The following is a 20,858-nucleotide window of genomic DNA, read 5'->3' as shown; positions in this document are numbered from 1 at the left end:
TTGGCTAGAGATAAAAAGTCAATACGAGGCAGAGTGTAAAGGACACCGAAGTGGCACTTTCCTTAGTGACCGTTCAATATTTTGAATGGAATTTTGTTTAGGGGACTCACCATAATGGATTCAACCAACAAACCAAAGTTTCAACTTTCTGAGGTTATTAGAAAGCCTACTTGAACGTTACACCTGGGTACCCCCACCCCCTTATTACCGGTATAAAATGAAAAAACTATTACTTCGGGGAAAATCTGAATACGTTTAGCCGGCCCCTGACCCTTGGGCATCTAGCCAGGTTTCACCAGGATCCAAGTGATTAACTTATCTTCACTTAATCATTGATGTTAGGACAGTGAAAATAAGCAAGTAGAAGGATGCATAAGAACATGTTTAATATCAAACTACAGTTGGAGACTACCCACAACAAAAGAAGCACAATGATATCTTGTTGATGGCTTCTGTAGGTGCACACAATTGTTTTAAAAAGCTACTGCTGAGAATGAGACACGAATCTCGACAAAGAAATGTAAAGCATCCGTGTGCACAGGAAATTAAAGTAATATCTGAGAAGCTTCATAACAAATGGAAATTTTCTCGCTCCATCTAAACAAGTGCTAGCCGAAGGAAAAGTTCTTGACGATGGGACTGCGCAGTAGACAAACAACAGCTTCTTTCACGATCAGACGCAGTGGGCGCGGTTGTTGTCCAGGTTATGGTCAATGTTGTTCTTGCCAGGTGCGCTAGGAACCCTGCAAACCACAAAAGACCTCATTGAATAAAAAACTTCGCTTAAAAAAACATTTGAAAAAAAAAAATGTTACGATCGTTGTACACTAAATGTTTTGGTACAAATTTTGTACGAGACATCACAGTTTTTGGTGCACACGAACTTTTCGTACAAATTTGTACGAAATTTTGCACTAAAAGGGGAATTTTGTGCAGTTTTTCGTACAAATATTGTACGAAAGTGCACAAAAAACTGTGATGTCTCGCGTACAAAATTGTACATAACATTTAGTGTGTACTTATACCATATGAGCAACGATCCGTGCACACTAGATGTGTAAATAGAATTTTGAACGTGCCACATGCACCATTTTGTCCATGCGGGGAATTAGCATAATATTATGCGTGAAAACGCATAAATTTATGCAAATTTCTGCACAATTTATGAGAAACGTCACGCAGGTTAAAAATCGTGCATCACGACGTACAAAATTCTACATTAATTAACATTTCGTGTGTGATTCTTTGCGGATCAAACTAAATCGTATACAGTGAATGTGCGCTCAGGCCTCCGAGAGAGTACGCCACATACTATGCAGACGAAGGCTTGCAAGTTTCAGACCGATGCGACTAAGCAAGTGACCATGTTGCTGCACTCGGCAGCAGTGGAAGCGCCAGCCTGCCGGCCCGCCGCGCAGGTAGGCAAGCCAACTCACTCGGCTGTGGGTCGAAAGCGACTCCTCAGACCTGCAGGCTTACCCGAGGTTGAGGAAGAAATATAAGGTCTGAACTGTGGACCACAGGTCTGAATCAAGCTTTCTAGTCGCTTCAGGCCAAAGTGATGTGCGAAAACACCACAAATCCAATGCAAAGGGCAGACTTCTCGCCACAATGGGCGCCGCATCCTGCAATACCAAATTTTGGCAAACGAAGGCATTGTAACTCTTTCAAAGAATTGCTTTGAATAACGAAGGCCTTTTAATGATGTGATCTTATGAGTATTTCGGGTCAGGCTTTCGAATTTCACGGCAAGCACACTTCCATCGGCTTTGAAGTTAAGAGTACTTACGACATGCAAGCGCGCTCCAAGTCCTCCTCGGCAAACTTGATACGGAGACTGTTAACGCACAGCAGAGGGTAGATGATGAAGCCTAAAAGTAGGAAGAAAACACAATCACAACAAATACACAAGAATCAGATTTCCTAAGAAGAATAACCGTCTACGAGTGACACAGGCAACTCGACGATGAATCCCTTTTCTAGGATAACCACTGATGTCAATACTTAGGAAAATGGCCAAAATTTGGAAATTTGGAATGGACGATGAGCTAAGGCGAACTGAAATTTCATGCTCTTTCGATCTTTGCAATGCGTTTTACCAACAACAACGGCCAAGTTTGAATAACTTAGAGAAGTCCCGAACCTTTGCACTTCCGGAAAGTATGGTTTCAGCCGTTCTCTGCACTCTAAATGTCTTACAATCAAATTTGGCCTATGTCATTCGTATGTTACAGTGAACTCGACGCAAGCAAAACACGAAGCATTATTCCTTCGTCATCCGAGGAAAAATCACCTTCGCGTAATGCTTGCGCCATTTACTTCGTATTATGGGAATCACATTTAGAGAGTGCATCGTTGCAACCCCCGCTCAAAAGTAACCTGCCAAATTTTAGCACACTCTCAGCACGTTGTTGACGTTTTGATCATTTTGTCAGTACTTATGCAAGTAATTTGTGCAACTATAATACATACTTTTCCTTTTTTAAAGAACTACTTAGGAAATATTCAATTATGTACTGAGAATATTGTTTTGTACATAATTTCACAAACGAATAATTAGTCATACTTGGAAAATACTTAGTATTAATGCCGTTTAAACGAATACGCGAGGGGGCAACCACTCTAGAAATCTTGTGTCCCCTTAGCGCTAGAAATCTATAGGAAATCTGAAATCTTGCCCGAAGGGCAAAAACAAGCTATTTTAGCGGAATATCGTTAAAAATCTTGCGAAATCCGACGAAATATTTAGCCTTAAGAAATTTTGTGTCCCCAAACATCCAATGTGGTTCCCCCTCGCGAATACGTAATCAATGAGGAAAAAGTCAGTAACGTACTGACAGTGCAATATTTCTGTTCATCGCCTTTGAGGACAAACTTTTCGGTAAGGCCGATTGCTGACAATACACAATTGCACAGCTGAAAAAAAGTGCTCTAAGTATCGCCTTTGGATATGGGGTGTTCACGTGATTGTGAACGCCCTTGGGACCAGGGAGTGTACTCACCAACAAGAGGCAGCGTCCCCGGAAGCGTCACCACTGGCACCTCGGTCCCCACCCAGATGGCTAGATGGATGGCCACAACCGCGCGCAAGTGCAGGAAGATGACGAAGGGCATCAGATTGGACTGGCGTCTCTGTAAAATGAACATTTCCGCCACGTTGTTAATATATAATAATAATATTATTATTAAATATTAATAATGCAAACAAAATTCGTCAAAAGATCTGTAAGGTACAGTGAATTCTCTATGGTATGTTAAAAAGTCAGCTGCACCACCATAATATGGAACATTTTCACCATATGGAGAATCTTGACTGTACAACAGAGTCTGAATTCAACTTGTCTTAGGGCACATCAACAGTACCTCTCTAAATTAAGGACGCACATGAACGATTTGAACCCTGAAATCTCACGCATTTCTGAGAAATAAGAGATTGTGCACTGGCTACAGTTGTGGCATGAAAGCAGTTCAATACTCATAAACGGTTGGAGGATCACGGTTAAAACTACTGGGTCGAGTTTTGGTGCAAGTAAACTAATTTAAAAAAAGAATATGATCCTGTGACAGCACTTCTTTAACATCAACAAAACTATTTTGAGTCAGGGATCGGTAAAGCAAGCCATTTATCACCCGTTTAACCATAAAACCATGTGAGAGATCAACCTGATCTTGCGCGATAGATCTTATATTGGGTACTTTTCGAGATACACACTCAATTTAGGTATAGGTTCGCCGAGTTCAATCTCTTTTTCGCTTTACTGGTCCACACTTCGAATGCCCGTGGACTGTCATCATTGGCAAGAAATACAATAAATAATTACCTGATGTACTCCCATGATACAGATGACAGAGAGCACGAAGCAGATAAAGCCCTCGAAAGTCATGGCCAAAATCACTCTAGCGACGATCAGGAAGCCCCAATCGTAAGGAGTACCGATTGAGATGGCCACTAACATCACCACCATAACGACCAGGCTCGTCACCTGAAAAAGAACAGAACTTTGCATATTCGAGAACAATCTGGAAAGCTGTACACTAAGTGTTTTCTTGTGAATTTAGACTTCAGTCAAATTATTCACTGAAAACGTAATGGTCGGACACATGGCCAAATTATGGCGTGACAAAAAGTCACGCCAATTTTTGGCGTGACACGAAACTCCCGCCGAAAAACGGCGTGACATGTGAGTCACACCCATATTTGGCGTGAATGACAACGCGTTTCATGAGACAAGTCGTGCCAAAAAGCGGCATGACAAGAAATTCACGCCAAAAATTGGCGTGAATATTTGAGTCACGCCGATTTTTGGCGTGACTGTTCTGTCAGGCCGTTTAATGGCAAGACACTTAATTCACGCCTCAGCAGCGGCACGGAGTCACGCCGATAGATTTTCAGTGTTCCCCTTTTCCACACTCTCATTCCAGGAACGTGACATCACGTTACAACGAACGTGACTAAATGTTACGTTCGAGCATTGTGTCACGTTCTTTCGAAAGTGAAAGAGCTAATTTTTGGCCGATACACACCCAAACGAATGTGACACAGTGCTCAAACGAACGTGACATTTTGTCACGTTGACACGTTCGTTTCAACATGACGTCACGTTCCTGGAATGAGAGTGCACTTCGTGGATGAACTTTCTTACCACAAAACTGTCTGTATTGTGGAAACATACTGTCCACAAGTACTTTTAAGTGCAGTTTATCGTACAGAGAGTTCATTTGCACAGAAAAACTGTGACATCACATTGAATGAGAGCGATGGAACTTTCCTCTGAGATAACTGTAAAGTAAAATTATGGCCATCTTTGACAAAAAGTAACGTTTGATGGCAGCGGCATAAAATAGTAATTAGTTCAGAATGGAAAGAAGTCCTAGTTCGCATTACGGTTTATCAAGTAACGTTGTTGCCTTGCTAAAACGTGGCTAACATAACCTTGCTAAAACAGTTACGAATAAGGCGAACCTGACTGGTTCGAAATCGTAACTAGATTCTAGAGGCAAACAAAGCAGTTGTGTGTTCGCTCAAATCATTAGAACAAAGTGTATCAGGCTCATCCGCGAGGTTTTCCCCTCTCTGAATGCATAGGGAAATGTCCAGTGAATGCTTCATTTCCAGGGATCGTTAACTTAACTGAGCATTTAACTAACACTCACTGTCAGAAATTTCCGAGAAAAAAAAATCATGGAGTTTTTCCGAAACCTCTGCATAGAGCTAGCTCTCCATAAAGGCAAACTCTGGGCTTTCTCCGAAAAGTTTCGTAATTTTGAACAAACATGCATGCTTCACTATCAGGAAATCGCGAAAAAAAAAGGTTTGCAACCAGTTAAAAAATGAGGGAAAGGTGAACCACTACTTGTTTAGCTCAGTTTTCATAATATTTAGGAAAACCTACAGGATAGAAGTCAAATGAGCTCGAAGGAGATTGTCCCTTCTTTGGCCATTTCAGACTAAAGAATGCTTCAGCGAAGCCCTCTTTCACATATCTGAGAAAAAACATGCATTTTACCTCCCATCAGGACCCAAGAAATGCTCCGAAGAACATTTGTTTAAGCCCTGAAAAGATCTCTACGAAAAACGATGGAAAATGAATAATCTCCATGAACGTGATTATAGGGTTTTTCTCCATAGAATTTCGGAGCTAATTTCTAACAGTGTTCAGAAGGCTCCCTACTCACCACAGAAAAGTACCCAAAGACCAAACAGAACGTCTCCAGAGGGCAGCACCAGCAGCCCCGGTCCAAGCGAGGGAGCCAGCTCAGTCGTTGGATCACCGCCATGTTCTATTGTTCTGTGGCAACAAAGAAAACGACAAGTTAACAGATATTAAAGAGGGCACTTCGGAGAACAGCTGAAATGCAAGTGGAAAATAGATCACTGTTCTACCGCTTCTAGAAAGTATATTCTCGGTCTCCCTTCCCTTCTTCATGATTTTCGTTCCAGCTCTTCTCCGAAAGACCCTTGTTGTGCTTAAAATGAGTCACGATACGGATTCTCTGAGGTGGAGATGAGATATCCAAAACCGGAAGTGAAAAAGACCCGGCCAGACTGAAGTTATACTTATTTTTCAACCGTATAGGCTTCAAAGGACCCTTACGGGGTACTCTGTCAGCAATATATTGAGGATGGCAATCCATAAACACTACAGATATTGACAAATAACTCTCAAAGATATCTAAGTGTTTCCCCAAAAATTAACTACATGGCACCTGTATTGGTCCCGTGCATTAAAATGTTATCCTAGTGTCTGTCTTGACACTCCTGGAACCATTTCGAGGTGTCAGCATTACAAGAGTCTAGGCCAACGTTTTCTTGCTGTGTATGTGTGCCTAAATTCTTGTAATGCTGACCCTCACCTCGAAATGGTTCCAGAGTGTTAGGACAGACACCAGGCAAACATTTGAACGCACAGGCCCAATATCGGTCCCATTTAGTTAATTTTGGCGAAAAATCAAAATACCTTTGAAGGTTGTTTTGACAATATTTCAGGTGTTTATGGGTTGCCATCCCCAATATTTTGCTGACAGCTAGTGCACTTCTTCAGGTCCTTTGATGCCAACATGGTCGAAAAGTAAGGTGACGTATTTAGGGAATTAAAACATCGGTGAATTTTGTCAAAAACGTTCTTTCTGGTAAAGGCTGGGGTCCCAAACTTGTTTTTCACCAGATTATGTTGCCGTCCCTAACAGTTTTCAGCCTATTTGAGCGCCAATAAGGACAATTTTTTAACAACTCATAAAAAGGTTTGAAATTTTATTTGAAATTCCCAAAAATTACTATGGGCAAAATTCTGATTTTTTTCCCCCCAAAAAAATTAAGTGGTTGTTTCTAAGGCGATAGGCTATTATAGAAAACACTGGGGGCCGGATCTGAGCAAGTAAGTACGTTTGGGACCACGATAGTTCGACGTAAAATGCCCCGGTGTTTCTTTAGATATTTTCCTGCTTTCCTTTTTTGACGAACAGTTCCCCGTGTTTTCCAGGCAGGAAACGAGGCCAAAGGACGACTTTAAATGACCGATAGGGCTAGGCCAGAGCTTCCCCCTCCAGTTTTCGTTCCAATTCGGCAAAGAGAGAGATTTCGGAGAGATGAACCCTTGCATCTTGCCTTTAGAAAAGTTAACAATTAAAGAAGCGAAGACAAACACCCGTTGGCTTAAGTCGAACTACCAGGGATAGCTTAAGGTTTGCCTTTCCAACTGCAAGTTCACATGAAATGGCGACTTAGGTGTTCTGCCGTTCGTGAAAGATATCAAAGCTAAATCGGAATAGCTCCGGACGTAACTATGTGGTAACAGGAGAGCGCATGTATACATATGCCCATTGAATCACAACTGGAACCAGCTAGGGATAGTTAAGATACGGGTCCTAAAGGCACTCTATGACGTAACTACACTAACGTAGAGAAGAAGCTCAGTGGAAAAGCAGCACCGCAATGAGGAATCGACCAGAGGAAATGTTTATACGAAATATAGTCCTGAATCGTAGGATCAATACTTGAAGAATATGTTCCTGAAGAAATAACTCACAGATATACTTTGGTCTTTATAAAACAGAGTGCCTGCGGTTGATAATATTCCTGGGGATGTCCGGGTCGGAAGCCACGAGCCGCTCTCCACCGGTAAAAAAAGGCTCGATAGGATACCACAGAGAGGCCTGGACCGGAAACAAGGAGCCGTTGTCTTGGTCAGGAACTCATTCAAAAAAAAGGTTCGGAGTTCGAGGCGTGGCGCCGTGGCCCCAATGGTCAGTCGGGTTAATAGGGGACTTCGGCGAAGAGCTGGACCGGAAGTTGCAAAGAAATCAAAGACAAACACCAACTTGTGTGAGGATATGACTGCGGAAGCGGCAGAACGGTAACGCAGACGACGCTCATTCTCTCATAAGGAGTACTTCAAAGAAGGTCTGGCCCGGAAGAAGAACTATAAAGGAATTAAGTAATTGCAGTTACTATGAGAAATATACGCCGCGGACCTCATGCGCAACGTAACTTCTGATAGAAACTGCAATTTTTACTTCCGTTTGATCATCTTCGGGCCAGAGCTTCTTTGGAGTACTCTGCGCATGCCTTTTTCTTCTTCATTCTTAGCAACTTCCGTTCTATTTCTTCTGCGAAGGACCCTATTTCACGTAATCGGAAAGCTACACTACGTAAATAAACTGTGGCGCATTAAAAGAAGCACGTTAACCTCTAAGCGCCTCTAAGTTTCCGGTACAGTTAGCGACTCTGAGCTTCCGGTAAAGTTAGCGACTCTGTGCTTCCGGTCCAGGCCTCCTCTGCTCTGGAGTACCTTTCCCGATCAGAAGGGATGTATAAACACGACAGGAGAAGTGGCTTAGACATACACGCTACTTGCCTGGTGGTTTATAATTTTTGTCAATGTGTGTGCCGTTGCGCACTCTGAATATGTGAACGAGAGCAGCTACGGTGACTGAACGTTACACCAAGACTAAATCAATCGGAAGGCCGGATACATGAGGAGCTTCGAAGATTCAGATGATCGGCCCGGAAGGTCGATAGCGGTTGTCACAACTACGTACGAAAATTTGGGCCAGTTTACCTATGCGGAGCATGCACTTTGAGTTTTAAGATTCGGCAGGGTATAACAACAGAACAAGGGTAGATGTCTCGCTAACGAATCTGCCGATTGGCTGTAGTCACTATGTCTACTCCAGACTGGACGTTAGCCCCTCGAGAACTGAGAAGAATACGTTTCGTCAGGGTGGTTCAAAGAATCTCTGGACCGGAAGTCATAGAAGTTGGAACTAAAACCGCTGTGCTCATGCGCAGAGGCGGTTTCGATTTATACATTTGCCCTTGACTTCCGGTTCAGAGGTTCGTTTAACAACCCGGGCAACGTACGGATCCTCTTTGATGAACGAGATGAACACGGGACTGCAGGTTCATCAGCAGATTGTATAAACCTACACTCACAATAGGCACACCTAGCAAGGCCTGAAGTGAAGAACATAAGCTGGAACCAGCTGTCAAAGAACGTTTACTTATAGAGTACTCCTAAGAAGCTCTGGCCCGGAAGAAGAAGAAGACCAAAAACGGAAGTAGATTATTGCAGTATCTATGAGAAATATACGCTGCGCATATTTCTCATAGAAACTGCAATTTCTTACTTCCGTTATTGTTCTTCTTCTTCCGGGCCAGAGCGTCTTTGGAGTACTCAATTTGATGACGAGTGTTTATTCTCAATCTAAGTTCAAGGTAGGTAAGTTTTAGACTAAATTTGACTTAAACTTATTAAATCCTCCGAAAAGGCCAATTTCATATCCTGTATCCGGTCCATGAACTTCTTGTTCTTCACTACATGGCCCTGCTTGAAGTGTCTACTTGTTGATTGGTTTCTTACCAAAGTGAGGTGGGAAGTGCTCTTGGTCGGGCTGAACACGTCAGAGGGCAGTCCGTCAACAGCAAAGGCCGAGAGTTGGTTGGGCTTCGGGCAGAACTCCTCTCTAGGGGAGGAGGGTCAGAACCTGAATCGAAGCCGCGTTCCTCTGACGAACACACGATCTGGACGCCTCACACCTAACAGAACAGATCAAGGAAAGGTCACCCGTAACAGTCAGCGGGATGGAATGGAGTACTCCTAAAAAGCTCTGGCCTGGAAGAAGTACAAAAACGGAAGTAAGGAATTCCAGTTGTAATGAGAAATATACGCTGCGGAACTCATGCCCAGCGTATACTTATCAAATAAACTGGAATTTCCTACTTCCGTTTTTGTTCCTCCTCTTCCGTGCCAGAGCTTCTTTGGAGTACTCTATACAGACTGTGTCACTTGTTCCGCTACGATCCCTTTAACAGGCTAGCTATGTCTCACCCCCTCTGACTCCCCGCTTCTGCCTTCTCAGCAGCAACACCGAGCAACACCGCCGTCACTGAGCAATCTTGATTCAAACAAACTTTGAGTGAGTGTAACTTAACCCTCAAGACGAAACTAATAGCCACGCATATGCCATTCCCTTTAGAACTCTTCATTGGTGAGGACTTACCTCAATGAAATCAGGTTCAAGCCACCACTAAACTAAAATGAGACAACGCTCAGCATTCGTTCGGTTGCAGTGTTGGTTTGCTTGGCAACGGTGGCGTTGCGGCCAGTGCGTGGTAACTCCCAGGGTGGGGGAAAGGAGGTGGGCGCTTGGGGGGTTTCAGAACTGGAGGAGCAGGGATGGCAACCCTAGAACACTAAAAGCCCTCGCAAATATATATTATTTTAAATTAAAGCGAAATAAAGCTTAAAAATAGAAATGAATGACTTTAAAAATTATTTTAAGATGTTTGAGGAAAGTTCTTGGGTTATTAACGAAGTACTTATTAAAATTTTAAAATGTCGTGTTTTCTACCCTGCACTCCACTCCAGTTCAAATCACTTCATTTCCACGGTGCTACGGAACGGAAGGTACGTACATTTTCTGTAATTTTAAGATATTTGCTGTAATGTCATTAACGTATCGTTACTTTCGTATCAAGTTACATTTAATTCAATATTAATAACCCTATGTGTTCGAGTATCTATTAACATGTTCACATGTTTCCTTCATTATCAATCATAGCCTATCTGTTGGAAGCATGCTTTCTCACAAGGTTAACTCTTTTATAGTAAGAGTAACCGAATCTAGGCTTGAAGTTGAATGGAAAAGGATAGAATGGAGTCTGCCGCATTCATATAGGTTGCGTGTGACGTGTGTTATGGCTTCTTTGTTTCCCTATTTAGGTTTCAGAGCGATGCACTCAAAGCGTAGAGGATCTGAGGATGAGGCTAGAGAGGAATCCTTGGTACCGAAGAAAAGAAATGGAAAGAGATACTTTACACGGGCATCAGGCAGCAGCATTGTCAAATATGAAAACTGTGGAATGTGTAGCACAAACACAAACGACGAAGCCAGCTTCAAATGATTCCCTCACACGGATGAAAACCGGTATGTATAAGTCAATATAATTTGTTCACTCTTTTCATTCCAATGTTATTCATGTTGTAATGAAGTATACACAGTTCACAAGTTGTAATTTCAAGTGGCGATTGACCAATCTGGATAATCTGTTCAATATAACATTCAATTCGATGCATCCGTGAGCTGTGTCTACTTGGCATCAGCTTGGCTTTTGCTTTTGCTTGGCAAGCTTTTGCTTAAAGCCTCTTAACTTGTGTTTTTGTTTGCTCTGCTTGGTTTGCTAATACTCTTCTTTTTATCTGTTAGCCCTCTTCTGCCATGCACGCACAGCAGTTAAATATTTCTTTTCACTTAATCTCCCGTTGTTTTTTATTTCTAGGTACAAATTGTGGATTAATTTGTGTCAAAGTTAAACTGCTGCAGCTGAAGAAGTTTAGCAATAAATAGGTGTGTGCTAGGCGCTTTGGTCCCGATGATTTGCATCCTAGTGGGCAGCACAAGTGCAATGCTGTTCCAAGCATGAGTGAACATTACAAGACCTGCACTGAACTTGAGGCCAGAGGAAACAATTATTCCTGTAGGTTTTCCTTTTGTTTTCTCAAAGCAACAAAGAGAAATGGGCTGTGGTAGACTTTTTAACACTAGAAGCGCCGAACGGGCCAATTTGACCCATTTTGAGTTTTGAACTGTAGTTTCGACTTTTCAAAATGAAAGTGGCAGCCCCCTAATTTCTGACTTTTCCTAAAATGATGAAATGCGTCTACATTCGAAATCTGGACGTTCTCGGACCATATTTGACCGAGATAAATTGACTTTTACCATAGAGCGCCAAGCGGGCCAAATTGACCCACACGGCATTTTGACCACATTTTCGCGTTTCTACACAACATAACGAGCTATGAACTGACTCTTCACCACTAAAAATAACTTACGTCATATTAGGAATGCGTCAGGTCTGCGTCTATAACGAAGTAGGCAACCCGCAATACATTTTCTGCCTGGAGACATCGTGCAGCTTCCTTTGACGTAAACTGCCAATGTCTCAGGCATTTTGGGTAACCCGATTGACTTCTAAACGCCCTAGGGTGTCTCTCGAACACTGAGCCGCTAGTCTACCTTCAGTGGCACTCATAGCACGCTCAGCCCGAATCCTTGGGTCAAAGGACTCCATCATGCGTAAAGAGATAATTAAAATGCCGAGATCCGCTTTGTTGCTCTCGTGTCTAGTGTTTCAAGGTAATTCACTTGCCACATTTTACATTTAGTACATTTAGTACACTTTACATTTACATTTAGTACATTTTAACTTAGCTCGGCAACTATTCATTCCCTAGATGTCTGTACAAGCCGGTCAGGACGATGAACGACTCGGAAACCCATCTCAGGGCTACAGCAGGAGCAAAACTGGTTAGGACAGATCACTGAATGCTAGTTGACGAACGGACGCAAATTAGAACCCAATACGCGCCTTGCTGGTTGTGGCGAGTTTAGTGTGTACCCGAGGGTGTTAACACATGTCTCTTACATTCCAGCCTTTTTAGCACACACTCAATCGAGCACTCAATCCTCCTTACTATGAGCTCTCCGTTGCTATGAACCCTGCACTGTGGCAAAAAGGTACGGAAAATCCTGTTAATTTTTTTGCCAGGATTCTCCGTAGCCCTCTTATCAATATTCTCCGTAGGCTCTTACAGTATTCTCCGTAGGGCCGCACAGTATTCTCTGTAAATCCGCACAGTCTTCTCCGTAGGACCTCGAAGACTGTATAGTCCTACGGAGATCACTGTGCGGTCCTACGGAGAATACTGTGCGGTCCTACAGAAAATACTGTAAGAGCCTACGGAGAATATTGATAAGGGGCCTACGGAGAATTACCACAAGCTGTTAACAGAATTTTCCGTAGCTTTTTGCCACAGTGTGGTTTCCGGGCATGCCTTGCAGCTATGCTTTGAAGGTTTGGCCAGGTCTTAATGGTCTACGGTTCAGTAATTTCATTAAAAGTCACTATCTCGATCATAAGGTGATTACAATTATGCCATCTATTATCATTAAAAACGTTTCGGCAACGAGGCACAGTAGAAAACTCTAAGAACAGCAAATCATGGTTTGCGGGTTGCCTACCTCGTCCCCTGTGACCCCCGTGCACCAAATTTTATCCTTTGACTTGCTAAGGGTCTAAAAATCCGTGTAAGGTTCCCTTTGAGTCGAAATGACGGTTCAACAGTTGACATGTACGACGAAAATGCCCGTGGGTCAAATTGGCCCGCTCGGCGCTCTACGGTAATCCGAAAACCCGGCGCTTCTAGTGTTAAGTAATCTTTTCTTGTATGTCTAGGCTCTTCTTCTGAATCTTCTGGTCAAGACAACATTTCTGTATTCAAACGCAATTCTGGTGCTGAACATGCCTGTAATTGTGGTAGGTTCTAAGAAATATGAATTGCCATTTCTTTTATGCACTCAAAAATTAATTTATCTTTTTATTTATCCAGGCTTAATGGAATCCCACCCAAATGAAGGAATGGATAATGTTGATGACAGCGAAAACAACGACAACAATTCTTTTGACATGGGAACGGACACATTGAATGATCATGTCGTTCCAGACCCCATCCATTTTGCCCTGCTGATTATGATCAGTTGAATGTGCCTGGGTCACTTGAGTGCATGCTCGCAGGTAGACCGTTACAATGCTTTCTGGCGAGTGCATGCCTCTGAGCGCATACATGCAACATGCAGTTGTAAGTGTGTTCATGATCACAACTATGTACTTTTATGTACTTGCAAGCATGCACTCACAATTGCCAGGAAGAAGCACCATTTAGATAGACGCAAATTGGATCGCTAGGACACTAATCTTTGACTGAAGAAAGTGTCGCTGCGAGCACTGCAAGAAGACAACTTTCAATTTAGAGTGTTCATGCCATAGCTGCCGTCTTCCCCTGGTGGCAGAAGGCTTCGCACTTTTGTGTGCCTGTCGCGGCTAATAAATTTATAAGATGTGTCTGAAACAGCCGTTTAATTAATAAAAGAATGTTATCAAAAAGAATATATGAACATTGTTTTCTCAATCCCTTTTTCAAAAAATTTAAGGACATAAACTCTTATCCATCCAAGTAAACACCTAAAAATCTTGGCCCAAAGAATACTTAAAGGAGAGTTTACAAACATGGAGATGTTTACAAAAGCTTGTGTACAAACATGGAGACTACATTTCCCAAAAGTTTGTTTACAAACAAGCAGACGATGTTTACAAAATTTAGTAAAAAAAATAGCAGACAGTATGTTTTGTTTATTGTTTATATTTACTTCACAGACGACAACCCGTTTCCCACCAACCTACAAGCAAAAACGCTTGAAAAAATTTGAAAAGGTCTAAATTGGGTCTAAACAAACTTGTTTTAAAATAATTTTGTTTCTTTTACGCCTCCTTTCATTTTTACGCATTTTCTATCAAAAATACGTAAAATATCGATAAATAGCTCCGTTGCAGATTTGCCCCTAACACGGGAGGTTTTTTGTTTTTAGCCCGTGTCACTTGGCGCCCTGCTCCTCCAGTTCGGTCAAATAACAGAATCCTATAAGGCCGGAGTTACCACGCACTGGTTGCGGCTGAGGCGGTAGTGCTGGGGAGTAGTGGTGGGGGGAAGAACACGCTAGACTTGTAATGAAAGCACCGGAAGTCGCGCTGGTCAACCATAAGCCTCCCTCCGTCTAGTGTACGTGCTACCATAGATGGCCAGGGCTTCCGACTTCCGGTGCATTCGGTTTGACGAGGGATCGGCCGGAGGCCAACAGATTGCTCCATGCACTGTGAGAAAAAAGTACGGAAAAAGTACGGAACATGTCTGGTCGACAATTTGCTTGGAACGTTCCGTACTTTTTTCCGTACCCATTTGCATGGGTTCACATGGAGCAAGTACGGAACTTTCCGTACTTTTCTCCGAACCTCCGTACTATATTTTCCTGTACCATTTCCGTACAAAAGTACAGATTTTTTTTAAAGTGTGTCCCGAACCTTGAAAGGAAAGGTAGATCGACGCCTCCTTATAGGGTGTTCTCGCGAATCTCTGGACCGGAAGTCGAAGAACAAAAAGTTAGACCCAAAAGCGGTTCTGCGCAGACGCCCCCCTCCCCCTCTTCCCACTCCGAGTCAGTGCCTGCGCATGCTCATGAGTGGTTTAGGTTCTTACTTTCAATCTTTAGCTTCCGGTCCAGCGAAACGGTTAAATACCCTATAGAATGGTTCTGTCAGAGTGGATCCCAGACGATCCTTTCTGTACGATCTTATCTGTCAGTGCGGATTTCGAACTACAGAGGTACACAAAAGATTTCATGAACTACGTATTTTCACTGCATATCAGTTAATCTCGATTTCTCTGAAATACAACGTCCACGTTTCTATTCAAGGATGGACTATTTTGTAAGAAGTCCTTCGCCAAGCAATCTTGTGAAGTACGTGCACCTCAGCCTTTTACCGACTATTGGGTCATTCCATGTGAAATCGACAAGGTTCAAATCGACCAGTGCTCCGATTTTGATGAAACTTGCAGCGATTGTTGGTCTTATGGTCCCATTGAAGTTGCCAAAATATTTTGGTCGAAATGTCAAAGGGGTCTGAGTAGTGCACGATTCAATTTTTTTCACTTTTTGTGAATGGGTATCCGTTTTTTGCTAATATCTCCGGAACTATTCGTCGTACGACAAAAATGAGTACACCGTTGGAAAGAGGAGAAAAAACTGAATAAAATAAAAAAAAATTATTTTTTTTGGAGAAAAAAATTTTTCTTTTATACTAAACTCAAACTTTCAAAGTTATGTTTGAAACTGTTCCCCTTCATCAAAATTGACATGCTATGGCTCAAAAAGTAGCTTTACCCTTCCCCTAAACGAAAATGTCAATCATACAAAGTACTTTTTTTCGTTTGGGAGAACGAGCGATTTCCGTGGACCTCTGCACTGGATCCGGGCCTACCCTCTGCCTGAACGGTGCACAACGGCCCGGCGCTGTGGCACCGAGGTGTCCTGCCACCCACCCCCATCCCTTTCCGCAGTTCCCAGGGCAGAAGTAGGGGCGCCTGGAGGGTAGGCCGCACCCCGCACGCCGCCCCGGGCTCCCAGGGTCACCGCCCAGCAGGTAGGCAACTCATCCTACGTTACTACCCCTCTTCCCCTGTCCCCTCCCCCTACTCCATCTCCTTCTTGACCTTCAAATTTTCAGTATGGCCCTAGGCGAGAGTTTGTGTTGCACATTGTCAAATGTTTGTTACCAGACTGAGATTTCTTTCAAATTGTTAGGAAATTTAAATCGAACACAAACTTTTAAATGCTGGCTGACCTTCCTCTGAACCTTTAAAGTAGTATAACTGTAGCTGCAAGTTATACCTTGCTTCAAAACATATTTTTTTTCTTAGATTTTAATTTTACATCTGCTGCCTTAGCATCACTTACTCGAAGTTTCACAATTGTCCCTTTGGCTTGAAAGTACGGATTAACTAGACTTACAATGTCATGTAGACTAACAATTATAACAATATCAGTAAACTTGTAACTTCTTGGTTGTCCAGTAGCTTCCATAACTTGAACCGAAAAGTTTTCATCCTCTTCATGGAATTCAGATACGCAGCCTAGCTCCCAGGAATTTTCGTCTTCTGTAAATGTTACAAATCCTTTTACCTCACTATAGTCTAGTTCAAATTCTTTGGTACATATCTTCTTAATATTAAATTTTGTATCTTGTGAATACAACTTAAGGGGAGGTTCTGGTGAAAATGCTATTTTCTCCTAAATAGGTCCCACTGTGAAAATTTGTTAAAAATTTAATGTCTTATCAAGTATTTATTAAAATTTTTCATTGGGGAGGCACATTCTATGCCCTGAATCTAGTCGCAGAGCCTTTTTCTCCCATTTAGGCTATAACTTTAAAAATCTTCTTGCGCATACTATTTTGTCGTAAAAGGTTGGCTTAGACATTTTTCACTTCTTCGATTCATTCTTTTAAAATGCCGGCATGCCCATCTCAAAATGTCAATTGTATTTTTATTCGCAAGCTTTCTAACCAAGCATTTCACTAAAATTGATCAAAAATGTACAAAATAGACAAATTTTAGGGACTTTTCAGCTTAAAAAGCTAATAATTAATAATGTAATGGAAGTTTTGAGCTATGCATGCCGGAATCTTTTGAAAATGAGTCGAAGAAGTGAAAAATGTCAAGGTCAACCTTTTACGACAAAATAGTATGCGCAAGGAGATTTTTTAAGATACAGCCTAAATAGGCTCAAAAAGACTCTTCGACTGGGTTTACAGCCTGGCATGTGCCTTCAAAAGTCAAATTTTAGTCTCCCCAATGAAAAACTTTATATTCCGAACAAATTATGACTGTAGGATCCATTTGGAAAATGGCAAGATTTTCACCAGAACCTCCCCTTAAGTAAGATATCCTTTGATGGCACTCTAGGAATTAAAGCATGGTGGGATTTGATTCCATCAATGTCAAAAGCTGTCTCAAATCTCACAAGTAAAGCCTTTTCATTTTCAATAACTTCTTCTTTCGGAACCCATTTAGCAGCCACTCCTTGAATGTTTTTAGACACCCAATCATAGAAATCATATGCAATTGTTATTTGTGGGTCTTTTGCTGTTAAGCGTAGGCAATGCAACATTGTAGTATGTTTGATCATGCCGCCCACACCATCACAGGCAGTTTTTCCATGGCTCGTAGCATAAAAGTGCCATTCTGCAGGTACTCCAAAATCCCTTTCATGAAACCATACATTGGCGGCAGCTTTTTTTATTTTTGTACTGAGCAGCACAACCGTCTGAAAAGTATTTGATTTTAGCCAGCTTTATCTTGAGGTCCTCAGTTATATGACGGATCAATTTTTTCTGAAATGTATGCACTGCAGCAGTACTATGATCCAAGTGATCTGATATCAAAACAAATGCTGAGTGGCATACTTTGCTCTCTGCATCTTTATAATAAATCAAACAGGGTGCAATGTCGCCTGTTTATTATTAAAGTACCACCCCTGGGAGCTATTTTGTACAACAAAAGAGAAATTTTCTGCAAAGTCAACATTAACAACAACTTCACCATCTTTTAAATTTTCAATTGATTCCTTATAGAAATTTGCTTGCACTTTGCTAATAAAATCATGGGGTATGAGACTTTCAATCTGCGATATAAACTCAGAAATAAAATCATCAGTAGATTTACTTAAAGTTACAATATTTGCCCGGTCTGTGGACTCCCACTGGTTGTAAACCACAGTGGAAATCATTTCTGAGTCAAAATAAACTTCCAATTTTTCCTGTAAAACAGTGGAATCACAACAGTCATTACATCTTCGAAAAAAACAGTCTTCACTAGGCTCTGAGCATAAAAGCAACTTTTTGCACGCTTTTATATTTTCTAATCCAGCTTCACTTAGATTTCCCGCTTCAAACATAAGTTCTGGATTCTGATGATAGGTGCACACACAAATCACATGAGTCCCGGCACTACCAGCTAATACACACTCTTTTGGTCTCAGTTCACAAAATTTAGCTAAAGAGACTTTGTGATCAGGGTGTTCTTCTTTAAACTTTTGATGCAAGCAACTGAGAGTAGACAGCACTAGTCTTTTAGTTTTCTTCACTCTCTTCCCGTCCACTAAAACACTCAGTACATCTTTGGCTCCAGGGAGAGGCCGACTTATGTCGTCCCTGTAGTAGAATTTGGTGATCAGCTCCACTGTCTCAGGTGAAAGTTTGCGTCCCACTTTAGGACCCGGGCCACACAGAATACCCTTGTCTTGCACTAGTAGACGGCTTTTCCTCGCCATGTAGTTGGATACCCCAAATGTGCTTTCAATCCTGGAAATGCTCCAACTTTTTGGTACAACTGATAAAGCTAATAATTTTTTATCGGGCTGGGGATGACAATCAATAAATTGCTGTAGTTGGCCTATTATTTCTCTGAAGTATGCTGCATCTTCGTCCTCAGTTAGTTGTTGATCAGAAAATTTTGTCAGCGCTGCTCTTATTTTCTTCATAACTTTACGCCCATAGCTCTTCTGAGTCTTTAATTTCCTTTCATTAACAGGAGAGAATCCAAGAGAGGACAGCCAAGTATTTAATCCATCAATACTCTCCTGAAAAAACTCTTCTTTAGAAGCCTTTTTATCAGCAGGTACAGTGGGAGTTGTAATATCACTGGGGGCCAAAGTAGACCCTACACTAGGTGACGAAAATATAGGAGGGTTGGAAATTGAAGCCGGGTCAGGAGCGTTGCTTGAAGATTCTTGAGCAGCCTTTCCTGCGGCAGATTTTTCAGCAGCTTTGATTTTAGCGTTCAGGTCAATCTTGCACTTGACACACACTTTCTTGCCGGGCACCAAAGCAAGTCCAATAGTTTTGGCACTGTCCCGCATTTGGAGTGTAATAACATGCAATTGAGGAGTGCCACTTTTTTTCTTTTTGGCTGGAGGGCCATCATGAACAGATGTTGACTGATGAAGACAGCAGTTTTTCTGGTGTGCTTCAAAGCGGTGAATGAACTTAGTGAAATGTCCATCACAAACATACTGCAAACTCTTTCTGCAGCCACTTCTGATCTTGAGCAAACGAATCCTTTCTGGAGATAGGCTGGCTCTTGCAGTGAAATCCCCAGAGCAGGCACCAACATCAGGAAGATGTTGTACCTTTCTCAGGAAACACTTCTTGGTGTCTGCTCGGCCCATTGTGTAGGGGGAACCTGAACCACAAAGAAACCAAACCTCAAAATAAAACAAGAAGCGTCATCAAACCAAAGCACAATCCTATAATATCAGATTTTTTAAAAAAGAGAAAGAACTCGTACACAAGAAAAACGGACCTTTTCAGGGCATAAAATCGACTCAAAGTCAATGCTCAAAAAATATTTACTCCAACAAGTAGTCGGTGCAGAAAGTAAACAAACAAAGACAAAGAAACAACAACAAGTTCGTCTTGTCGCCACAGCCCAAACACTGGCAGCACCGTCGGGGGGAATGCCGTTTTCGCATCAACTTCGGCTGCGCCACGAAGCAAGGCTCGGGGTGAATAGGAAGGGTTGCCTACCTGCTGGGCGGTGACCGTGGGAGCCCGGGGCGGCGTGCGGGGTGCGGCCTACCCTCCAGGCGCCCCTACTTCTGCTCTGGGAACTGCGGAAAGGGATGGGGGTGGGTGGCAGGACACCGCGGTGCCACAGCGCCGGGCCGTTGTGCACCGTTCAGGCAGAGGGTAGGCCCGGATCCAGTGCAGAGGTCCACGGAAATCGCTCGTTCTCCCAAACGAAAAAAAGTACTTTGTATGATTGACATTTTCGTTTAGGGGAAGGGTAAAGCTACTTTTTGAGCCATAGCATGTCAATTTTGATGAAGGGGAACAGTTTCAAACATAACTTTGAAAGTTTGAGTTTAGTATAAAAGAAAAATTTTTTTCTCCAAAGAAAATAATTTTTTTTTTATTTTATTCAGTTTTTTCTCCTCTTTCCAACGGTGTACTCATTTTTGTCGTACGACGAATAGTTCCGGAGATATTAGCAAAAAACGGATACCCATTCACAAAAAGTGAAAAAAATTGAATCGTGCACTACTCAGACCCCTTTGACATTTCGACCAAAATATTTTGGCAACTTCAATGGGACCATAAGACCAACAATCGCTGCAAGTTTCATCAAAATCGGAGCACTGGTCGATTTGAACCTTGTCGATTTCACATGGAATGACCCTATTTCTCATTAGCAGACGCATTTCTGTAAGCGACCATAGTACTTAGTGTTTTTTGTCAGTATCACCTAACAATTGCCAATTACTGTACCGATATTACCGTTTTCTAAGTTAATTACAAAGAAATTTCTAAGTATTTAAGAACGAAATACTAAGTAGGGGTAGGTTGGGTAAGAAAAGTACACTCGAGGCTTGGGTAAGAAAAGAACACCCGTTATATCTCCGAACTTAAA

General features: G+C 42.2%; 3 protein-coding genes and 1 long non-coding RNA gene across 4 annotated transcripts; all 4 read right to left on the bottom strand.

The window, feature by feature from the left end:
- Positions 1–363: 363 nt before the first annotated feature.
- On the bottom strand, positions 364–9,184 carry LOC117652425. Its single transcript, XM_034397324.1, has 7 exons — positions 9,127–9,184; positions 8,933–8,982; positions 5,677–5,781; positions 3,822–3,983; positions 3,003–3,132; positions 1,790–1,871; positions 364–743 (listed from the first exon to the last, which is right to left on the bottom strand). The coding sequence occupies exons 3-7, from the start codon at positions 5,776–5,778 to the stop codon at positions 674–676; spliced, it is 546 nt and encodes a 181-aa protein (XP_034253215.1). The 5' UTR covers positions 5,779–5,781; positions 8,933–8,982; positions 9,127–9,184; the 3' UTR covers positions 364–673.
- A 637-nt stretch (positions 9,185–9,821) lies between these two features.
- On the bottom strand, positions 9,822–10,412 carry LOC117652426. Its single transcript, XR_004588163.1, has 3 exons — positions 10,351–10,412; positions 10,000–10,192; positions 9,822–9,894 (listed from the first exon to the last, which is right to left on the bottom strand). It is a non-coding gene; the product is annotated as an uncharacterized LOC117652426 (long non-coding RNA).
- A 5,821-nt stretch (positions 10,413–16,233) lies between these two features.
- On the bottom strand, positions 16,234–17,613 carry LOC117652424. Its single transcript, XM_034397323.1, has 2 exons — positions 17,323–17,613; positions 16,234–16,644 (listed from the first exon to the last, which is right to left on the bottom strand). The coding sequence occupies exons 1-2, from the start codon at positions 17,575–17,577 to the stop codon at positions 16,288–16,290; spliced, it is 612 nt and encodes a 203-aa protein (XP_034253214.1). The 5' UTR covers positions 17,578–17,613; the 3' UTR covers positions 16,234–16,287.
- A 234-nt stretch (positions 17,614–17,847) lies between these two features.
- Positions 17,848–19,836, bottom strand: LOC117652423. Its single transcript, XM_034397322.1, has 2 exons — positions 19,752–19,836; positions 17,848–19,631 (listed from the first exon to the last, which is right to left on the bottom strand). Exon 2 carries the CDS (start codon positions 19,615–19,617, stop codon positions 17,881–17,883), a length of 1,737 nt encoding a protein of 578 aa, XP_034253213.1. The 5' UTR covers positions 19,618–19,631; positions 19,752–19,836; the 3' UTR covers positions 17,848–17,880.
- Positions 19,837–20,858: the final 1,022 nt, after the last annotated feature.

The sequence above is a fragment of the Thrips palmi genome, unplaced genomic scaffold (genome assembly GCF_012932325.1).
Source record: "Thrips palmi isolate BJ-2018 unplaced genomic scaffold, TpBJ-2018v1 HiC_scaffold_7, whole genome shotgun sequence".
In the NCBI taxonomy this organism is placed as follows: domain Eukaryota; kingdom Metazoa; phylum Arthropoda; class Insecta; order Thysanoptera; family Thripidae; genus Thrips; species Thrips palmi.
The sequence above is the reverse complement of the archived record's forward strand: the minus strand, read 5'-3'. Positions and strand labels throughout refer to the sequence as shown.